At 32.3% G+C, this 19927-nt stretch overlaps 1 protein-coding gene and 1 non-coding gene across 2 annotated transcripts; one reads left to right on the forward strand and one right to left on the reverse strand.

The window, feature by feature from the left end:
- Positions 1 to 466: 466 nt before the first annotated feature.
- TRNAK-UUU (transfer RNA lysine (anticodon UUU)) lies at positions 467 to 538 on the reverse strand. The gene has a single exon. It is a non-coding gene; the product is annotated as a tRNA-Lys (tRNA).
- A 15621-nt stretch (positions 539 to 16159) lies between these two features.
- Positions 16160 to 19645, forward strand: LOC144572294 (cytochrome P450 85A1-like). Its single transcript, XM_078321806.1, has 8 exons — positions 16160 to 16569; positions 17362 to 17683; positions 18047 to 18196; positions 18290 to 18538; positions 18635 to 18800; positions 18891 to 18997; positions 19096 to 19220; positions 19329 to 19645. The coding sequence occupies exons 1-8, from the start codon at positions 16379 to 16381 to the stop codon at positions 19414 to 19416; spliced, it is 1398 nt and encodes a 465-aa protein (XP_078177932.1). The 5' UTR covers positions 16160 to 16378; the 3' UTR covers positions 19417 to 19645.
- Positions 19646 to 19927: the final 282 nt, after the last annotated feature.

Raw genomic sequence — 19927 nt, forward strand, 5'->3', positions numbered from 1 at the left:
TCTCTCTTTAAAGAAGAGAAGAGAGAGAAAGAAGATCACGTGAGAGAGAGAGTAAGAGGAGAGAGATAGAGAGAATAGTATGGAAAGAATAACACTGGATCTCATTCCGAAAAATAATACCTCGTTTTCCATTAAATGTCGTGACATTTGCAACTGCAAGTACTATCAGCCGCCCTTATAAGATTAAAAAAATACATATCATCTCACTCTTTCAGCCTCCTTATTTTAACCATCAGGCTTTGTCTAAATAAGAAGCTATGTTTACCTAAATAAATATATTATATAATGCGACATTTGATTATTAATTGGATATCTCGGGATTAAATACTTTTAGTTTGTTAAGTCATAATGATTATTACATTGATGTCCTCAAAATAAACTTTCATTTTCCATAGGTTTGTTGCGTCATTTTTAGCGCTCATCAGCTTTTGGGCTGAAAAAAGTAAAAAAAAATATGAGATGAAATCGCCGTCTGTGGGGATCGAACCCACGACCACGTGGTTAAAAGCCACGCGCTCTACCACTGAGCTAAGACGGCTTTCATGAGTTTTAAATAGCAACTTTTTTATTAGCTACTAACCAAAATTAAAAAATGACTTTCCGTTGGGTCTATTTCTCTATGACCAGTTTTGATCAGATTGATATAGATGTTTTATTATTCACTAAATTTGATTGCTGGGCTACTTATTATTCCAACAACACATCTGTGTTACAAATATATATTAGTTTGTACTTTTCAACTTCAATTATTCAGAAACACTGTTATTAAATTTATTTAACAATAAATAAATTTAATGCATTCTAAATTTCTAATTAACGGATATTGCGGAAAAAAAATGTACTGTTTTTTTTTTTTTATAAAAAGGCCGGGGCTTCTTTCATATATTGAAATCAGTTAATTAAATTTAGAAGAATATTTTGTAAAAGAGAAAATCCCGCGCATAAATCCGTGGATACATTTGATGACATTATCAGGTGATATGTTCGTTTCATATATTGAAACTTTATATAAATATCAAGTTTTATGAGATTATAAATTCTTATAATGAAAATTGAAAATTAAATATAAGAATGAAAAACTATACGGTAGGGGAAAATAACGAAGGGGAGAAATCGTGAGAATTGAGTTAATGAGATCACAAGGATATTTTGTTCAAATACTTAAAAGGAAGAGATTTTATTCCAGCTTTTGTCGTAGAAAAATATTTTGTAAAATTCCTCACATAAATCCGAGGATACATTTGATGGCATGCTTGGATTTTAATAGAGGTGGGAGTACTTTCTTTTTTTTTAAATAAAAATTAGAGATCAAGTTATTTAATTATTTAATATCTATAAAAGATTATTCTTTTAGGATTTTTAACTTATGATCTTTAACGTAAAAAATATTATCTTTTTTGCTAGACTAAAGTAGTGTTTGGTAAACGGGCCGGACCGGGCGGTCTGGGCAAAACCCGGGCACGGGCACAGGCGTCACGGGCACACGGGCAAAACGGGCCGGGCATCACGGGTTTTTTTTTCAAAAATCTTGCCCTGCCCGTTTAATACCCGTGCCCGTCACGGGTTCGGGGGCAAGACGGTCCGGGTACGGGAGGCCGGGCGGTCCGGTCCGATCCGTGTCCGGATCCGGTTTTTTTTTTTTTTTTTTTCTGTTTTTCTTATTTCTGTTTTTTATTTCTGTTTTTTTATTTCTATTTTTTTTATTTATGTTTTTCTTATTTCTTTTTTTTCTTTCTGTTTTTTATTTCTGTTTATCTTATTTCTTTTTTTCTTATTTAAAAAACAGAATTTAAAAAAACAGAAATAAAAAAATAGAAATTAAAAAAAAATAAGAAAAACAGAAATAAAATTCAGAAATAAGAAAAACAGAAATAAAAAACAGAAATATGAAAAACAGAAATAAAAAAACAGAAATGAGAAAAACAGAAATAAAAAAGAGAAGTAAAATAACATAATTTAAAAAACAGAAATAAAAAACAGAAATAAGAAAAACAAAATTTAAAAAACAGAAATTAAAAAACAGTATTTAAAAAACAGAAATGGAGGGAATTTGGGTTTAAATTTTTAATTTTAAACCAAAAGTAAAAAAAAAAAAAAAAAAATCTGCCTCGGGCTCACGGGGACGGGCGCACGGGTTCACAGGTTCACGGGCACGGGCGTCACGGGTACGGGTACGGGGGTCCGGGTTCTCACGGGTATTTTTCCAAAAAACCGGGTCCGGCCCGTTTAATACCCGTGCTCGTGTACCCGTGCATACCCGTGGCACGGGCACAGACGGACCGGTCCGGGTTGGGCCCGGGGGCATTTACCAAACACTAGACTAAAGACTGGTTCGAAGTGAGAGAGGTTGTTGTCTCTATTTTTTTATGTGATTTTATACTATTAAAATGGGCATAATTACATAAATTGTTCATATCAGACATTGTGGAATCATATTTCCTAAATATTTTCTTAATTTATACATACAAAATTTAATAAATAATGCAATCTTTCAAAATATTTTATTATATATGTTGCAGGCTGCCGAAAGTTTAAAATTCAAAATTAATTGTGTTACGACAAAAATCCTAAGTCCAATCATTACTTAAAATAAATATATTTTTTATAACACACCGCTTCTTCCTGAATCCTGAATTGAACAAAACTCAGTCAACAAAATCAAGTCTTTCTCAAAAAAAAAAAAAAACAAAATCAAGTCAAAGATAAAATATATGAGCGAAGGACGTACGAAAAGAAGAGAAAAGAGCATTAACAAGCAAAGATTGGCTAATAAATGAGACGCATGAGGCTATAGGTACTGGACTACTGGCATATCTAGCACTAGCCTGCTACGTCCCTCTCTGCATGCCTATATAGCTGTATCCATCCACCTATAGCTATACTACGCGCATCATCAATTACAAGCATTTAAATAAAGAATAGCTTGCCAGCTTGGATGTAGCTTCTTCCATAACTCCATCTTCAATTTTAAGCAGAGCATCTCATCAAAAAAATAATAATAATAATAAGCAGAGCCCTAGTCCTACAATTGGAATTTACAAATCAATCCGTTACAGTTAGATGCTTCGATGGCAACAATTGAGGGAAAAACGGCTCAATGGGAATACATTTGCTTAAATTTGATGATTAATTTACCTTCAATTCAGACTTACATGCAATACTCTATTTATAATTTTTTTTTTTAGAACTCGCTAAATAATATTATGTGTTATATATGCTTAACTTTGCATTTAGTGTAAGAAGAATTTGATGTCACACAAGGGCGAAGTCAGACTTTTAATATATGACGGTCAAATATGAATGAAAGCAATTATATTTATAGAAACTTCCATATAACAATGAACTATGGGTGTTAAATTTTCTTCATAAGTGATTCATTTGTATGAAGTTTTGTAAAAAATTTAGTTCATTTCTAAAACATTAATTAGTAAAAAAAGAAACAACACTGAACTATTGTCTAATAGAACTAACGAATTTGCTCCGTTTCAGTAATAAAGTTACTCACATCCAGGTGCTGATTATATGAGCCATTATTCCTGGTAGCTTCTACCAGCATTTTTCAAAAAAAAAATATATATATTTGATGGAGTGAATTGAACCAATTAAAAATTTTGATAATTCAGCTAAAATATATTATAATTAATAGAAGTTTTAATTTAATAAAAAAATAATAATTTAGGGACTAACTAATTGAACTTGAAATAATAATTCAGCAGACTAAACCATACTTTTCTCTAATTTTATTTACTTGACCATAATTTTTAAAGAAAATCCTCCTACAATCTAATTAAAAATGGATTGTAGAGAAGAACTGCTAAAGTTTGTATAGATTTTGATGAAACCAGAATCAATAACATTTACCTCTCCTCTATCCCATCCCCTTCCAATTCCATGCATGCACACCTAAGTACCTACTACCTACCTACGTGTATTAACACACACACACACGCACACACACTCTCTCTCTCGCTCAGTAGTCGGCTAGTCGCTACTATCCAGATGAGGAGAGAGAGTGCCTGGGGAGGAGGAGTATGTCAAATCGCCGTCTAAAGAGATCTCTTTTGGAATGATCTAGCCTCTCTTGGTACACTAATAGGTCGCTATCTTTCCTTTGTGTTGTGTGCCCCATTTTATTTCAATATACACAGCGTGTCAGACCCTATCCCCCCTTCCCTACTTCTTAAACGCCCCCAAAGTCAAAAGGAACCTAGCTTGGCAGTCAATACCTTATAGATAATTTTGTAATCCCCGCTGCCGACTAACCTTCCTTCATGAAAAATTGTACGAGGCCTCGTGTATACAAGCTCTTGGGGTGAATATATTGACAGACTAGTTTTTGCTCCATGCAGGACACGGTGTCATATGCAGAGTTTCTTCTATTCTGTTGTTCGTGCACTGCATAAAGAAAAACTATTCTGTCAGTATTTTTTACCCATGTCCCCGGGATTATCTAGCTAGCTAGCTCACATGAAGTCATATGAATATAGAGGAGGGTTCAAATGCCTCCATTTTTTGTGCCTCCATCATGCCTCCATTTTTAAAAACTTTAATAACTCAAAATTTAAATCTTAAAATTCAAAATAAAACCGTTGGATATGAACTATATTATTTTATCTATGCACATGTAAAAAATTATGGCATTTCAACTTTGTTTTGATTGTCATCTTGAGCTTATAAAAATGTATACAAATGTGGATAATTTTTAGACGTTGATTTTTCAACTTATTGATTCATATAAAAGCAAAATCAAAATGTGATAATTTTTTATGGGCACATAGAGAAAATAACATAAATCACATCTAACGGTTTTATTTTGACGTTTAATTTTTAAACTTTGAGTTATTTAAGTTTTTAAAAATGGAGGCATGATGGAGGCACAAAAAATGGAGGCATTTGAACCCTCCTCATGAATATATAATGCATCTGCACGCTAGGCCTAACTTGTTAGCTTATAAATTAGGTACATATATATACTTTTTGTATATTATTGTTCTTTTAAAGAAAACAAAATATTTTTTGTCTTGTTAGTTGTTATAATAAGAAAATATATTAGTAAGGAAATTATTTACTATATATATATGTGTAATCTTCAAAACTATTTAGAAGAATTTAAATCGTAATCAGAGTAGATTTAATTTCAGCTGCCTCATAACTCGGAAAGAGACACATAACAATCTACAAATAATATTTTATGGCTGATATAGTACAATTTAATTAATTAGATTAGCTTATTAATTATTGCTTGGTATAGTCATTTGGACCACTTACTTTTTTTCGACCCAATCAGTTGCCTAAAATTTACCATCTTAGTTCTACCCCGGTTTAATTCATTAATTATTTGTTGGATTTACATGCCCAACGAGCTAATTACATATAAGTTTACAATTTTACATTAAATCGGATTAAGAGAAAAATTGATTAGACTACTGATGTGACGGTACCAACTTAATCATTAATGCATGTGCAATTATCATATTAAGTTAAGGGGAAAAACTGGAAATGACTACAATAATCTACTCAGTGAAAAAAAAAATAGAAACAATGCAAAAGCAAAAACATAAATGAACCAATTAAATAATACAAGAAATGGGACCGCACACATTAAATTAAATCCACCAACATGCATCCAAAGGTAGGGGATGACAGAGTATATTATCTGATTAGGAGATCTACTTGAGGTTGAGGAGGCATGTGATGTGATAAACTGACCTCCTTTTTATTTTTGTTGCTCCTATTGACATTACTCGGATTCCAACCTCCCCCTCATAATTTTCATCCAATAGAGAGATGCCCATGTGCTACCTTAACCAAGCAACCGAATCTCCTGTGGCACATGACATAAGGTTTCTTGTATGACTAGCGATATATTTGAGTCCATCTTATTTATGTCGCTTGAAAATAAGTAACAAGTATTAATGGCGGGAGGACTTTTATCAATGGCAATATAATAGTCTCAATTTCAAAGGAGTTGATCCAAAAAAACTAATTAATTTAAAATTTACAAGATACTTTTTTTAATTTTCTGTAAAATTATTTGATTTCGTCTTATTTATATAGCTAAAATCACTGAAAAGTAATATCTATATTGTCATAGTTATTGTATGTATAAACAACGTATAATATGATCAACATTCATATATGATTTAAGAAAAAATAATCTTGTTTTTTTTACAACAAGCGCAACTAAGCATTTAATAGTATATATGTGAGTTCTATAGTCACAAGATTCACGAATAATTCATTTTTTGGTGATGTCGAACCGAACGCTGAATTATTCAGTTAACCGAATTTTTCCCAAATTTACGAATTGCTAGCGAATTTTTCCCAGAACATTTATTCTTTTGTTATATTGCAGGACTAAGATCTCTAATCCGAATAATTCCTGAATTATATCCGAATTATTCCTGAATCACGAATTTTTGGCCTCACCTCATAGAACCCGAATTTTTGAGGTTCCTGGCATGACTAGTGATGCATTGAGTCCATCTTATTTATGTTGCTAGAAAATAATTGCTTGGGTTATCAACCTGCACAAGTCGCTACATCCTGTGCGCCGCAGAAGATTTAGATTCAATCTAAAATTGTACCCTACTTGTTTTGCTAATCATTTTGTTCTATCTTTGTAATAGTTGCCTCACGAATGATCAATAATCAATTAATCAATTATTATTGGCGGTAACTGAAAGAAACTTTTGTCCATGTATTATGTATAATACGTTCGTCAGACGAACATCTATGATTGGTAGAAAATAAGCAATTTATTGGGTGAAACGTTTTCGACGCAATTAGTAGAGTAGAACTCGGTGTTCTTAAGTTCACTAAGCTCTTTGATGAACTCAAATCAAAAATCTGTCAATTTGATTTCAAATGATAAATTCGGACTGTTGAAACTCATCCACCTTATGAGTGATGTATCTACATGTAAAAAATTTAGTTTTCAAATTAATTTTGCATATAATCGTAAGGTAAAAATAGTTCAAAAAAATGAATGCATTTAAATTAATTTATTAACCTTCTAATTTTGACCGCTTGACGTTATACTAAATTAATTCAAATGTTTAAAATTTTCACATGTAGACACATCACTCTTATAGTAGGCGGGTTTCAACAGTTTAGATTCGTCATTTAAAGTCAATTTGATGAATTTTAAACTGGAGTTCACCAAAAAACTTGGTGAACTTAAGAACACCCTAGTTCTACTCCAATTAGTATATAGTGATTTTACATTAAATTACTCCGCTTTCATATGGTCGTGGTGATTGTTTGAATTGAAATTTGTAAATCAGAAAAAAATTATCTAAGGTGGAAGTCTAAAAAACTCTGGTTAAAGAATTGCTAATACCTTTTTCTTTCACAAAGCTGCTTTAGGAGGTAAAAATATGATTCTATGTCTAATTATAGTTGAAACATAGTGTAATGATCTATCTTATGCAAAGGTTGAAAATAACTTTTATGAAATTCGATGCTATTGTCATATTACGTCATATTACGCCATAACGGAACGACTAAAAATTCAATGTTATTGCCATATTACGTCGCTATAGCGCTAATAGTACCATAACTTTTATGAAAACGTTACAGCACTGCTATATATTTAGAACTCTGATCTTATGAGAATCTCATGAATGGCCTTGAATTGACAAGTATAATCTGAATTTTGATATTTAAAGAGAGTAAGTTGCATAGGGGATTGTATAAGGTATCAGTCTGTTAACAGGTGCCGGTCAAAGAGTTGTTGTGACAATCTTTTTTTAGCTCAAAATAATAATTTTGATGCTGAGGTTTTAAATTGACCTTGAAAGGTTTAGACTTCTTGAGTTTTAAGGATATTTTTAAAATTGAGAGTTAAAAGTTTACTTATTTCATAATTCATATGGCCAATTCTTTGTCGGTATTAAATAGTTGGGTGGTTTATTTTTTTTTTTGCAAATGAGCCTGTAGGCATAAAATATTTTTTACTTAGTTGGAATTAATTCCTCTTAATCAACAATAAAAAAAAAGGTTGCAAATGTTATGTAATGTAAATTGGGTTCTCTTCCCGTTAAATGATTAATTATTTAGAGTTTCACATTTAATAAACATAGGGAAAATTAAAATATATTTTAAATTAAAATAGGATAGTTGAGTGATTAGATAAAATAAGACAAACTATAATATTTAATAAGTATACCCATAATTCACTCTAAAATATAACCATAAATTATATGTCAATACACATTCTTATATATATATTACATTGCATAATATGATAATTGTGTTAGACCTTCAAAATATATAAAAGATTCATTCAATGTAAACTTTTTAGATGAGTTACAAAAGCAAAACTAGGTGGTGTGATGGACTCATCAAGAGAGATTGGTAAGCACACCTCCAAATGACTATTGGATTGACTTCAAACTACAAATTTAAACCATTGAAATTCAAGTACTTTGTGAGTGATGTATATCCATGTAAAATTTTTAAAGTTTCGAATTCATTTAGTACATTGTTAAACGGTCAAGAAAATAATGAAAAATTAATACATAAAATAATTAAAAAGTTAACTTATAAAATGTTTATTGTTTTGACTGCTTGACCATGTGCTGAAAAATATTCGAAATTTGAAAATTTTTACATGTACATACATCACTCACGAATTACTTAAATTTAAACGGTTTGAATTTGTAATTCAAAATCAATCCGATGGTGTTTTAAAGGTGTGGATTAGTGAGTACATCACACTCTAGTTTTCCTCCAGTTCCAATTCTTCATTTTTATCTTGTAAATTCAGAGATTAGGTAACAACTTTGAAATTATGGCTAACAGTCACAGACCGACAACACCGATCCGGAATTTTAGCACATTTAAAATATATAAAAGATCCATTCGATGTACCAAACACGTTCAAACAGCAAACGGTACATGCGCACAGAAGCAGAGGATTCTTTAAAGAATTATATACATATAATATATATTAATAGTAACATTTTTTTTTTCAAGGGAATTTGTGGGGTTTGATTTGACAAAGCAGTACCCCTCGACCTGAAAAATCTCACAATCTTTGCTCTGTCTCTCAGTCTCCCCTCAAACTTGGTCAAAAACATTGCCTTGAAAAGGGGAGTCCAAGAAATATTTTAGATTTTTTAAATTACGGAACACATGGTAGGTTCTTTCACGAGAATATTTTTTCTAAGTAAAAAGTATATGCTGTCATTTCTATCGCTCCCTGAAATTCATTCCTCTGCCTTAGCTGCAGTATCACTGTTCAAAATAAATAATTTTCTCATTTCAGTAAAGCTAGCACCTCATCATCATTTTGGCGTTTACAACACTAAAAATAATCAAATTAGTTTTAAACGAACGAATTCAAACCTTTGTCAAAACGTTAAAATCGGTCTACTTTATGAGTAATGTGTGATTATACAAATTTTTTGAAACTTTTGAATTTATTTAGTACAAAGTGAAATGGTAAAACAAATGAAGTTTTATAAGTTATTTTAATGCCTTCATTTTGTATAAATTTTAAAATTATGCATGAACACGCACCACTCGTAAAGTATATCGATTTAAACAGTTTGAATTCATCAATTGAAACCAATATAATAGATTTTTAAAATCATGCTCATCAAGCATCACGCGCTAACTTTGTTCTAAATATTTTGTTGCCACACAAAGTTATAAATATCCCTCTCAACTGAATTTTTTTTATGACCCACAAACAAATGAAATACATGAAATTATTCATTCACTGGTTAAATAAAAATAAGATCACGATCGATTCAAGAGTGCTATAAAAATTATTAAGTTTTTCCTTTACATTTTATAGTTTTTATAAATGTTAATTGTTTTAAATCTTCTAATAAAATGAAATTCCACAACAATATCTTATTCAGTTATTCAATATTTTTTTTTTGCGCGGATTATGTAAACATTCAGACTCAAATTAGAAAAGATAGTATTCTACTTGTCTAACTTTAGAATGTGAAAATGTCAATATAGACACATTGAACCGAAATTTTTATTTATGCCATAATAAATGACTTTGATTACGTGCTACCCGAATAATGGCGTCTACATAACCATCAGGTTTCAACCAGACACTACCACACAGTAGTATCTATAGAACTTCGATCACGCACTACAGGTGGAAGCGCCTACATAATTGTCTGGTTTTAAGTTTAAGACTCAACATAAGCTACCTACAAGTAGCACATACAAGACTTAATCATGCGCTACTAAAAAATAAACCAAAACACTCTCGTTTGATCAGAACATAGACTTCCTGCGGCTCCAAGTTGAGATCCACAGAACCAATTTGCGACCCCAATTTTTTTTAAAGAAAATTTATTAACTAAAAAATAAAAAATGGCACATAAAATGATTATGCCGACTATTCTCTTCCAACGCTTTAATATTTGTCACAGAAAATGATTTGTTTTTTAGTTAATAAATTTTCTTAAAAAAATATGGAGCCGTAGATTGGTTCTGCGAATTCCAATCTGATGCCACAGAGAGCCTCTGGAGATTCCAGTATTTGAGTCCGCATAATAGTTTTGCGGCCTGAGTCATTTTAGAATTTTCTCAAAATCATTTTTTTTTATACTACAAATAAAAATTTCGGCACATTGAAACCCTTTAAAATTGGATGCGATTATTGCCAGCTTCACTATTTTGAAGCTGACAACGCCAACGTTCGTCCTATTTCTGTAAATAGTGTGTCCGAAACTCATTTATTTAATTATTTTTTTGTGCCATAAATATTTAAATTACTTTAATTTTAAAACATTGATATCTGGATATTGTATATACGATACATTTAATTCAAATTAAAGAAAAAATTATTTGACGTTTTTTAATTTTGATAAATTTTACCGTTATAAAAAAATATAGTTTAATGTTAAAATTCAAAATTATTAATATGATTTACACATTTTATATTTGATACCCATAAAAATATAATCTGATGCATCTCGTGATGTGTATCGCATACAAGTATTAATTAAACTTTGAGTAAGGCTCAGATGCTAAATATAGCATAAGGTCTTCCGTGCTGCGGCTTCAAAAATCTAGCGTATAAATTTCAAACTTCGATCTAAGTAGCATAATAAATTGGTTATATAATGAACTTGTAGAAGCCAATTTTTACTATTTTTGAAAAAAAATATTATTACTTTTTATGATTTATGAAAGATGACAAAAAATGACCTAAATTATTGACAAATTTTTATTTTATTTATAAGCTATTTTTTGTCATCTTTCATAAATCATAACAAATAATAAAAAATTCTAAAAAATAATAAAAATTAATATTCTACAAGTTCATTATATAACCAGTCTACTAAGTTATTTAGATCGAAATTTAAAATTTATACGTTAAATTTTTAAAACCGTAAGGTCCGTAACACAAAAAATCTTATATTTTTTTATAGCATGTAAGTCTCACTCTTAGACTATTTAATTTAGTAATTCTATATTTCGATTTTGCCGCATTTAAAGTGACTTGTTCCGTTATCCGGACTTTGAGAGGGTCTAAAGCCTAAACGACAACATTTTTTCAATTTTTTTTTTTTTTTTTGTTGTTGCAGAAAAGCGACAATACTTAAGGATGGAGATGGAAAACAATACAAACATAAATGTGATGGAAAATTAATAGACGATTGGAGGTCTGAGGTTGTAAATTGGGTTAGGAATGGGTACACCGTACACATTGATTGATACAGTACACAATTTGATTGTGCACGTTGTATCCAAATATTAATGCATTTTCCTTTTATTATTTTTTTTGCTTTCAATAGCACAAGTGATAAAAATACTAATCATTTGCAACACGGTTCTCTTTTTCATGATATCAATTCCAAGAAAAAGTAAAACAAAACTGTTATGCGGTTTGTTGATTGCAAGGTACCATTGTAGTGGGGTAGAAAATAAGAAGAAGATAATTAATATTATTTTTTTATTCTCAATCTATCTCGTTTTATTCTCTGAGAATTGATATTCACTTCACACAATATTTTATGTTATAAACACAACAATAATTATATTTTTTAACCGGTGCACAATTATAACTTTACTTAGTTGAATCTAAAAACAATAAAATCTATTTATTAGGGCCTGTTACAATTAGACGTCTAATATAAAAGCTTAATCTTTTATAATGATGTTGGAAAAAAAATATTGCAAACAACTGAGCATAATTAACAAAAAAAATCAAATGAATTAAATGAAATATCAAATAGTAAATAATTGTTAATTAATCAAACAAATTTCATAATACAAGAAATTAATTATACAAGCACAATTACAACAACAACAACAACCAAGCCTTTAGTCCCAAATAAGTTGGGGTAGTCTAGAGATGAAACCCAATCACAATCATAAAATAAAGATAAGTAGTAATAAAGTAGTAATAAAATAAAAATAAAAGTGAAAGTAAAAGTGAAAGTGATAGCAATAATACTAATACCAATATTAATATCAATTATATTCTATCTAAACTATCAATCGTAAAGATCAAAGTCCTAAACTTACATCCTTGACACCAAATTTCTAGATCCATAATACTATCCTTAAATAATCCCTAACTACCACTAGGTCATGGTTCTGATATGTGGATTGTTAGCTTCCACGTGCTCCCATCCGAAGCCCACTCCTGAGGTACATTCCACTCCTTCAAGTCCTTTTTTACTGCTTCGTTCCATGTCAATCGTGGCCGACCTCTGCCTCTCCTTGTGTTTTCGATATGCCTTATAATTTCAATATGCACCGGTGTTTCAGGAGGCCTCCTTTGGAGATATCCAAACCATCTCAAACGGTGTTGGATGATATTCTTTTTGATCGGTGCTACCCCAAGTCTGTCACATATATCATCATTTCTAATGCGATCCCGCATTGTATGACCATAACTCCACCACAACATACGCATCTCTACTACACTTATCTTCTGAACATGTTGTCTTTTAGTAGCCCAACATTATGCACCATATAACATCGCAGGTCTGATAGCCGTCATGTTTTTTTTTTTTTTTGATAAAAGGCTTAAAGCCCATTTCATTCAAGAAACCAAAATTCACATACTCGCAGACTTGAGAAAACAAAACAAAACATAACCGTCCCCCCTACTGGGTTATGCCAAAGCAAACAACAAAAAACATACTACTGATAGAAGGTTCTCATCTCTCCCTCACACATATATTGCAAAACAGGTGAATAAATCTAAGTAATCTAAATAGATGCATCAGGATTGATCAGTACTGCTGGAAGAGGAACCTTCGCCAGATGGTTGAAATAGTACCAATTAAGTGTCTTCTGGGTCCCATATCCTCAGTGGTGATAGCCGTCATGTAGAACTTGCCTTTGAGTTTTTGAATCAATCCTTGATATCAGTACACTTCGTATAGTTTGAGTTTAGAATTACATTGATACGGACTATGTCCTGATAGGACTTGAGGTCCGTAATGAGCTTTGTGACTCGGCATGTACGTATGTGTTACGGCCCGTCTCGGAGAGACGGTCCAGTATTTCTAAGTCGGGGTTTGGAACCCGAGGGTGTCTAAGTCGGGTTTTGAACCCGAGGGTGTCTAAGTCGAGGTTTGGAACTCGAGGGTAGTTGCGAGACACTATAACTCTACCCTATGCCGTGTCTTAAGTAGTGAAAGTGCCCCCTCTATTCAATGGAACTGTTCACCTTAAATAGCCTCCTCCAGCTTTGACATTCCGCGTTGTCAGAACTGCCAAAGGGGATCCTAAGTCGACTCTGGGCCAAGCCTTGGATCAGAATGCTCTCATCTCGGGTTGGGCCGTGTAAATAGTCCGCCTATATTTATTCCATCCTGGACCTTTTGTTTGTCCTTGGGTTGATCTCATTGAGGTGGCTTTCAACCCAAGTTCTCATTTGTGGCCCAAGATTGGTTCTATAAGAGCCTTGGCACATGGCCCTATCATACATATTCTATAAAAAAAAATGTAAAAAAAAATTTCTAACAAATTTTCTATGTATTTTCGGAACACTTACATTCTAAATTTTCTCATAGATTAAAAGATCTTGGAAATTCACAAATTGATATTCTCATTTTCAAATTCAAAAATTCTCATCCCCACGAAAAATCCCATTATCAGTGTTGTAAATAACAGTATGCGGTCGTTAGACAGATCGGATACTGCCAAGCGATTAATCGAAAATAATCGGCCAATTAGTTAGAAAATTTTATGACAGTTTGATCACTGTCAAACGATTAATCGGCCTAAATAGACGTTTTTTACAACACTGCCGAATAGGTCCTAAGTAATGTTGTATGAAGCGAAAACAATGTCACAGATATCTTTATCTTGACAAAATGGCTCTTCCAATTTTCTCTTTTGAATGGATAGAGTCAAGAGATAGAATCTTAGTCCATGGATGTAATTACAGCCGTAGAAGAATTGCAAATAAATCTGCTGTGATTCTAAAGGGATCGCAGGAACTGTGATTTCATATCTAACCTTTTATTTTTTTAAATACACAAATCTCTAGACAATTAAATGGATGGATTTGAAATAACAGGATCCTGCGATCCCTTAAGATTTACAGCAGATTTATTTCCAGAAGAATTAGATATGCTTGGACCTGAAAGAACCATGTTAATCAGACGGTGAGGATTTACCGCACGCAATCAAATTAAATTCTGCACATTAATTGGTCGCACACCCATCCAAAAGAGGATGTGAAGCCTTCATCACTCATCAGTGCAAGATTGTGACACACACACTCGTGCGCACCAAATTCAAATCTGATAAGTGATAATTATTTGGCTTCGTGTATGGTTTTTCTTTCGACACGTATGGTAAGAATGTTGAAATCTCAGCTTTTATTAGATTATAAATGCATTTGGGATTGTAGGTATCAAATTAATCACTTTTAAAAATAAATAAGAGGGCATATTTATCTGAACTAAGATATATCTGCAGAGATGAGAAATTTGGAATATATATTTTTCCTCCAATTTCATAGGAATACCAAAACCAAATTTGCTTCTCGTCTGTTTGCTGATATTTTATCTTTTACCGGTCTGATTTGGATATATGAATAGATAGCTTACTTGTATTAAATAGCAAGTTAAATGCTCAACTATATGTAAAAAAATTGGTGAAAACTTTCCTTTTATAAAAATTTGGTTTTTAAAAAAGAATTGAATATGAAAGTGCGTGTGAATGTGTTGATTTGATGGAAATTTTGGTTGAGTAATAAATATTTTAGATATTAATTAACTGTTAGATATAAATGTAACTATTGCTCCATCTATTCCCATGCAATTTCTCTCCATCGTTTGGAGTTAATTAATGATTAATAAATTGCATTAATTTCTGGATGAAGAAATGAAAAAGAAAGAAACCTTACCCACGTGGGCCCCTTCTCACTACGAGAGAGAGAGAGAGGAAGAAGACAAAAGAGGCGCTCGTGCGATCTTGATTTGATTGACAAGCCCTTTTACTCAACGCAAATTGCATTATTCACTAACTATATTTTTTATTTTTAGAAATAAAAATATAGAAATTATTAAAAACAATATTGATTATTTTTTATTGATGGAAAATAGAATCAAATATGGTTCAGTGATTCAGTCGAACTGAATTATGTACTTTACCATACTAATCATCCCACGGTATAAAAATAGAATTAATCTTATTTCTAATATTTTGATTTATTAATTTCTAAAAAAAAATTGCACCAATGACTTACGCCCTTAATTTTTTGTTTTGTTTTGCAAGCTAAAAAACATAAAAAAATTCGTATGATACATGAATATTGATATTTTTAACACAAATATGGTCAGATCAAATGAAAGAGACTAAATTCATTTAGCTATTTTGCAAAATCCTCACTTGTTTGAGATACCTAATTTGCAACCGACAAATATTTTTTTTTTCTGCTTATTCAAATTATTCTCGTTACGTTGGTTAGTTTAAGAATATTTTTTTCATGCAATTTTTTCTACAAATATTCTACAAGCTCTTCTATATTAGCAGTTAATTTCATTTCGAATTTATTTTCGTCTGTCTTTCGGACCTCGTATCATTTGAATTTTTAAGCATATTTAAAATTTTTTTTTTTAATGTAAATAAAGTGTGTATAGCACAGGTCAATCACACAATAACATACTAACATCCGATTTTCCTCCACCAGCACTTCCGTATTAATAAAGAATTGCAACATTGCAACCAATTAAATTGCAGAGATAGACAATGGGGATTCAACAGGCCTATATATAAAGGAGGCGTATACCATTCAAAGCAGAAAGAAAAGGTAGAGAAGAGGAAAGAGATAGAGGGAGAGAGCTCCACTACTCAATTCTGTCTCATCAGTAGAAGCTCTGTTTCTCTGTATACTAAACAGAGAACAAGTGGCACACAAGAGGGAGCAAAAATGGTGATTTTTGGAATCATAGTTGGTCTGATGTTTGGTATGTTGTTGCTTTGTACCTGTTTGCTAAGATGGAATGAGCTGAGATATCGAAAGAAGGGGTTGCCACCCGGTACAATGGGGTGGCCTCTGTTTGGAGAAACAACAGAGTTTCTCAAGCAAGGTCCTTCTTTTATGAAGGCAAGAAGACTTAGGTGAGAATCCATGTAAATGAATATTTGTGTAATATTATGAGTTTATTGGACTATTTTTCAATTTTTGCTATCCTCCGTTAAGAGCCTTTTCATGGCAAAAAATGAAACAGAAAAGGTTTTTACAAATGCTTTATAGTTCATTTTTGCAGGAAAATTACGTACATTTAAATTGAAGTAAATGCATGTGTAATTTCTAGTTACTTCTTTCCTTTTTTTCTTTATTTAATTTTCTTATGACTGGAATAAAATAAAAAGGGAATATATAAATTTGCAATAGTTTTAAATGGGATTATCATGGTCTTTTAGGTTGTCCCTCCATGTCAAATAATAGATAATCTGATCTAAAAGAAGTTTCTACTAATTTACTTTTATTTTTTTGCAATCGATGGTATTTGATTTGATGAAACAAATAAATATTTTTTGTTGAGCTGGAAAGGGTAGAGGCCAAAAGGTGTGCCTGGTTTAATAGAAAGGTTGTCTACCAAAAGCCCATCTTACCCCACTGTTCCAGCTTGGATACCTCTCTTCTTTTCTTCTCTTTTTACAATTTTAACCCCGTATCATTCATCAATTTAATCATTGACCCCTTTATCCATCATTCCCTTTTTTCAATGTGCTCTGTTTTTATCCTAGGAACCCCCCAATAATCAATCTTGCACATTATATTAATTATCCATGGTAACAGTGTTTTTTATATTTTTTTATTGGGTTCAAATGTTAAATTGAGAAACCATACATTTTGAGATTATTTCCTCATTCTAACAACCTTTTTAATACTACTGTTTGTTACAGGTATGGGAATCTATTCAAGTCACACATATTGGGTTGCCCAACTGTAGTATGCATGGATCCGGAGGTAAACCGGTACATACTGTTGAGTGAAGGTAAGGGGTTTGTACCGGGCTACCCACAATCAATGCTTAATATTTTGGGGAAGTGCAACATAGCTGCTGTGCATGGGCCCACACACAAGGCCATGAGAGGTGCCATGTTAGGTCTCGTAAACCCAACCATGATCCGAGACCAGCTCTTACCAAAGATAGATGAGTTCATGAGGTACCACGTCAGCAACTGGCATGGAAAAGTTATCGACATACAACAGAAAACTAAGGAGGTACTTCTGTTATATGACTTTTTTTTTTCAAAGAATATTCTTCTGAGACATGGCGAATACAAGTACAACGAGGATGGTTGAGATAGTAAACAGAACACTGTTTGCTCTGTTTAGTTAGCACAGGTCAGACCATAGAAACAATGAGAACCAATTAAAAATAGAGAATCTCTGGTGTGAAGAAACAATTGAGGAACTGATTGAACTAACACCTGTTCTCGGCAGAGAGGGTACTAGGTGTAGTACTATAGGTTTTGTACTTCTGTGTTGTCAATGATGTAATACCAGAACAGAGAGTACTATTTTCACTGTTTTAATTGAACCAATCTTTATTGATTTTGGAAATAACAAATATGCTTTTTGTAGATGGCAATGCTATCAGCACTTAAGCAAATAGCTGGAATAGAGGCTGGCCCTTTGTCTGATGCACTAAAAGCAGAGCTATTCAAATTAGTACTCGGTACACTATCTCTGCCCTTCAATTTCCCTGGTACTAACTACCACCAGGGGTTTGAGGTAATTAAATATTAAAAATGATAATAACATTTTTTTTCTCTTAATTTTATTTGATTATTATGAGTATTCACTTTTACTTTTTTTAAATGGTAGGCAAGGAAGAAGCTTGTGGGGATGTTGAGAGAGATAATTGAAGAGAGAAGGGCTTCTAACTGCCCCAAAAATGATATGCTTGATTCCCTTTTGGAAATTGACGACAATTCAAAGGCAAAATTGACTGATGAGCAGATAATTGACCTCATAGTTGCTCTTGTTTACTCTGGTTATGAGACCGTTTCTACTACTTCTATGATGGCTGTAAAATATCTCTCAGATTACCCAAGCGTTTTACAAGAACTCAGGGTACATATTGCTTAATTACCATTTTAACTTCTTTTGTATATATGATTGTATAAACAATTCAATGTGTTGAAGATTTTTTTTTTAATTATTTTTCAGAGGGAGCATTTGGAAATCAGGAAACAAAAAACCACTGATAGCAGAATTAACTGGGAGGATTACAAGTCGATGCGATTTACTCGTGCCGTTATTTTTGAGACTCTTAGGATGGCCACTGTTGTCAATGGAGTTCTTAGAAAAACAACCAAAGATGTAGAAATAAATGGTTAGTAATTAACACACTGTTTACTTTTACATCTTTTAAATGTTAAGGTGAATATTATGAATTGCATTGATCGTTTGCAATTGTTTTCAGGTTATGTGATTCCGAAAGGTTGGAGAATATATGTGTACACAAGGGAGATAAACTATGATCCTTATCTGTACCATGAACCTCTTGCCTTCAATCCATGGAGGTGGCTGGTATGCATAAAAAGTTTACCAAGTAAATATTTTGTTACCTTCAGTTTTATTTGATGCTTTAGTGATCTAATGAATTTTTATTTTACTAAATTATAAAGGGTAAAAATGTCGAGTCGCATCCCCATTTCATGTTGTTCGGTGGAGGGGGACGGCTGTGTCCCGGAAAGGAGCTCGGTATAGTCGAGATCGTAACATTTCTGCACCACTTCATCACCCAGTATAGGTTTGCTTTTTCTTTTTTTTTGTGCCTATATATGTCTTTTATCATTTTATAACAAATATTGAAATTGTGCAAATTTGCTGAATTATTATCTCTCTTTTTTTAATGCAGATGGGAGGAGGTTGGAAAGAATGAGATAATGAAATTTCCAAGAGTGGAAGCTCCAAATGGGCTCCACATAAAAGTATGGGAGAATTAGAGAAGGAATTTTGTTGGGTATTTTGTACATAGGTTTAGAATTTAGATAGGAGCTTACGTACTAACAATGATAGAGCAAGCATGGTGATGGTGGATGGCATCTTATAGGTGCCTTTTTGTAAGAATTATTAATGTCTCAGCATTTCTTGCTTTCCCTTTTTGTAAAGATGTGATTTCTAAGAAATTCATGTGCCAATGGAAAGCAAGTATTAAGTTCACCAACCGTTTAATTAAATTTTAATTTGCAAAAATCTTTGTACTTGGTACATATATACCATATCATGTACGGTCATCAGCAATGCTTCTAATCGAATATTAGTAAATATTGTAATCTGATGGGGTCAATTCGAAGTTTCAGCTGGCAACACACGTGCACGACACTTATCTTAATGCAGGAAAGCTGTTCGATGAAATGCCCTTTAAAGTATCTGCGGACCCGTAAACCATGGGCAACACCTTAGCAGGGAGGGGGTCACCACCGACCTCTTCTCCTCATTGGACGCCTACAGTAC

This window comes from Carex rostrata, chromosome 20 (assembly GCF_964058835.1).
Source record: "Carex rostrata chromosome 20, lpCarRost1.2, whole genome shotgun sequence".
Lineage (NCBI taxonomy): Eukaryota > Viridiplantae > Streptophyta > Magnoliopsida > Poales > Cyperaceae > Carex > Carex rostrata.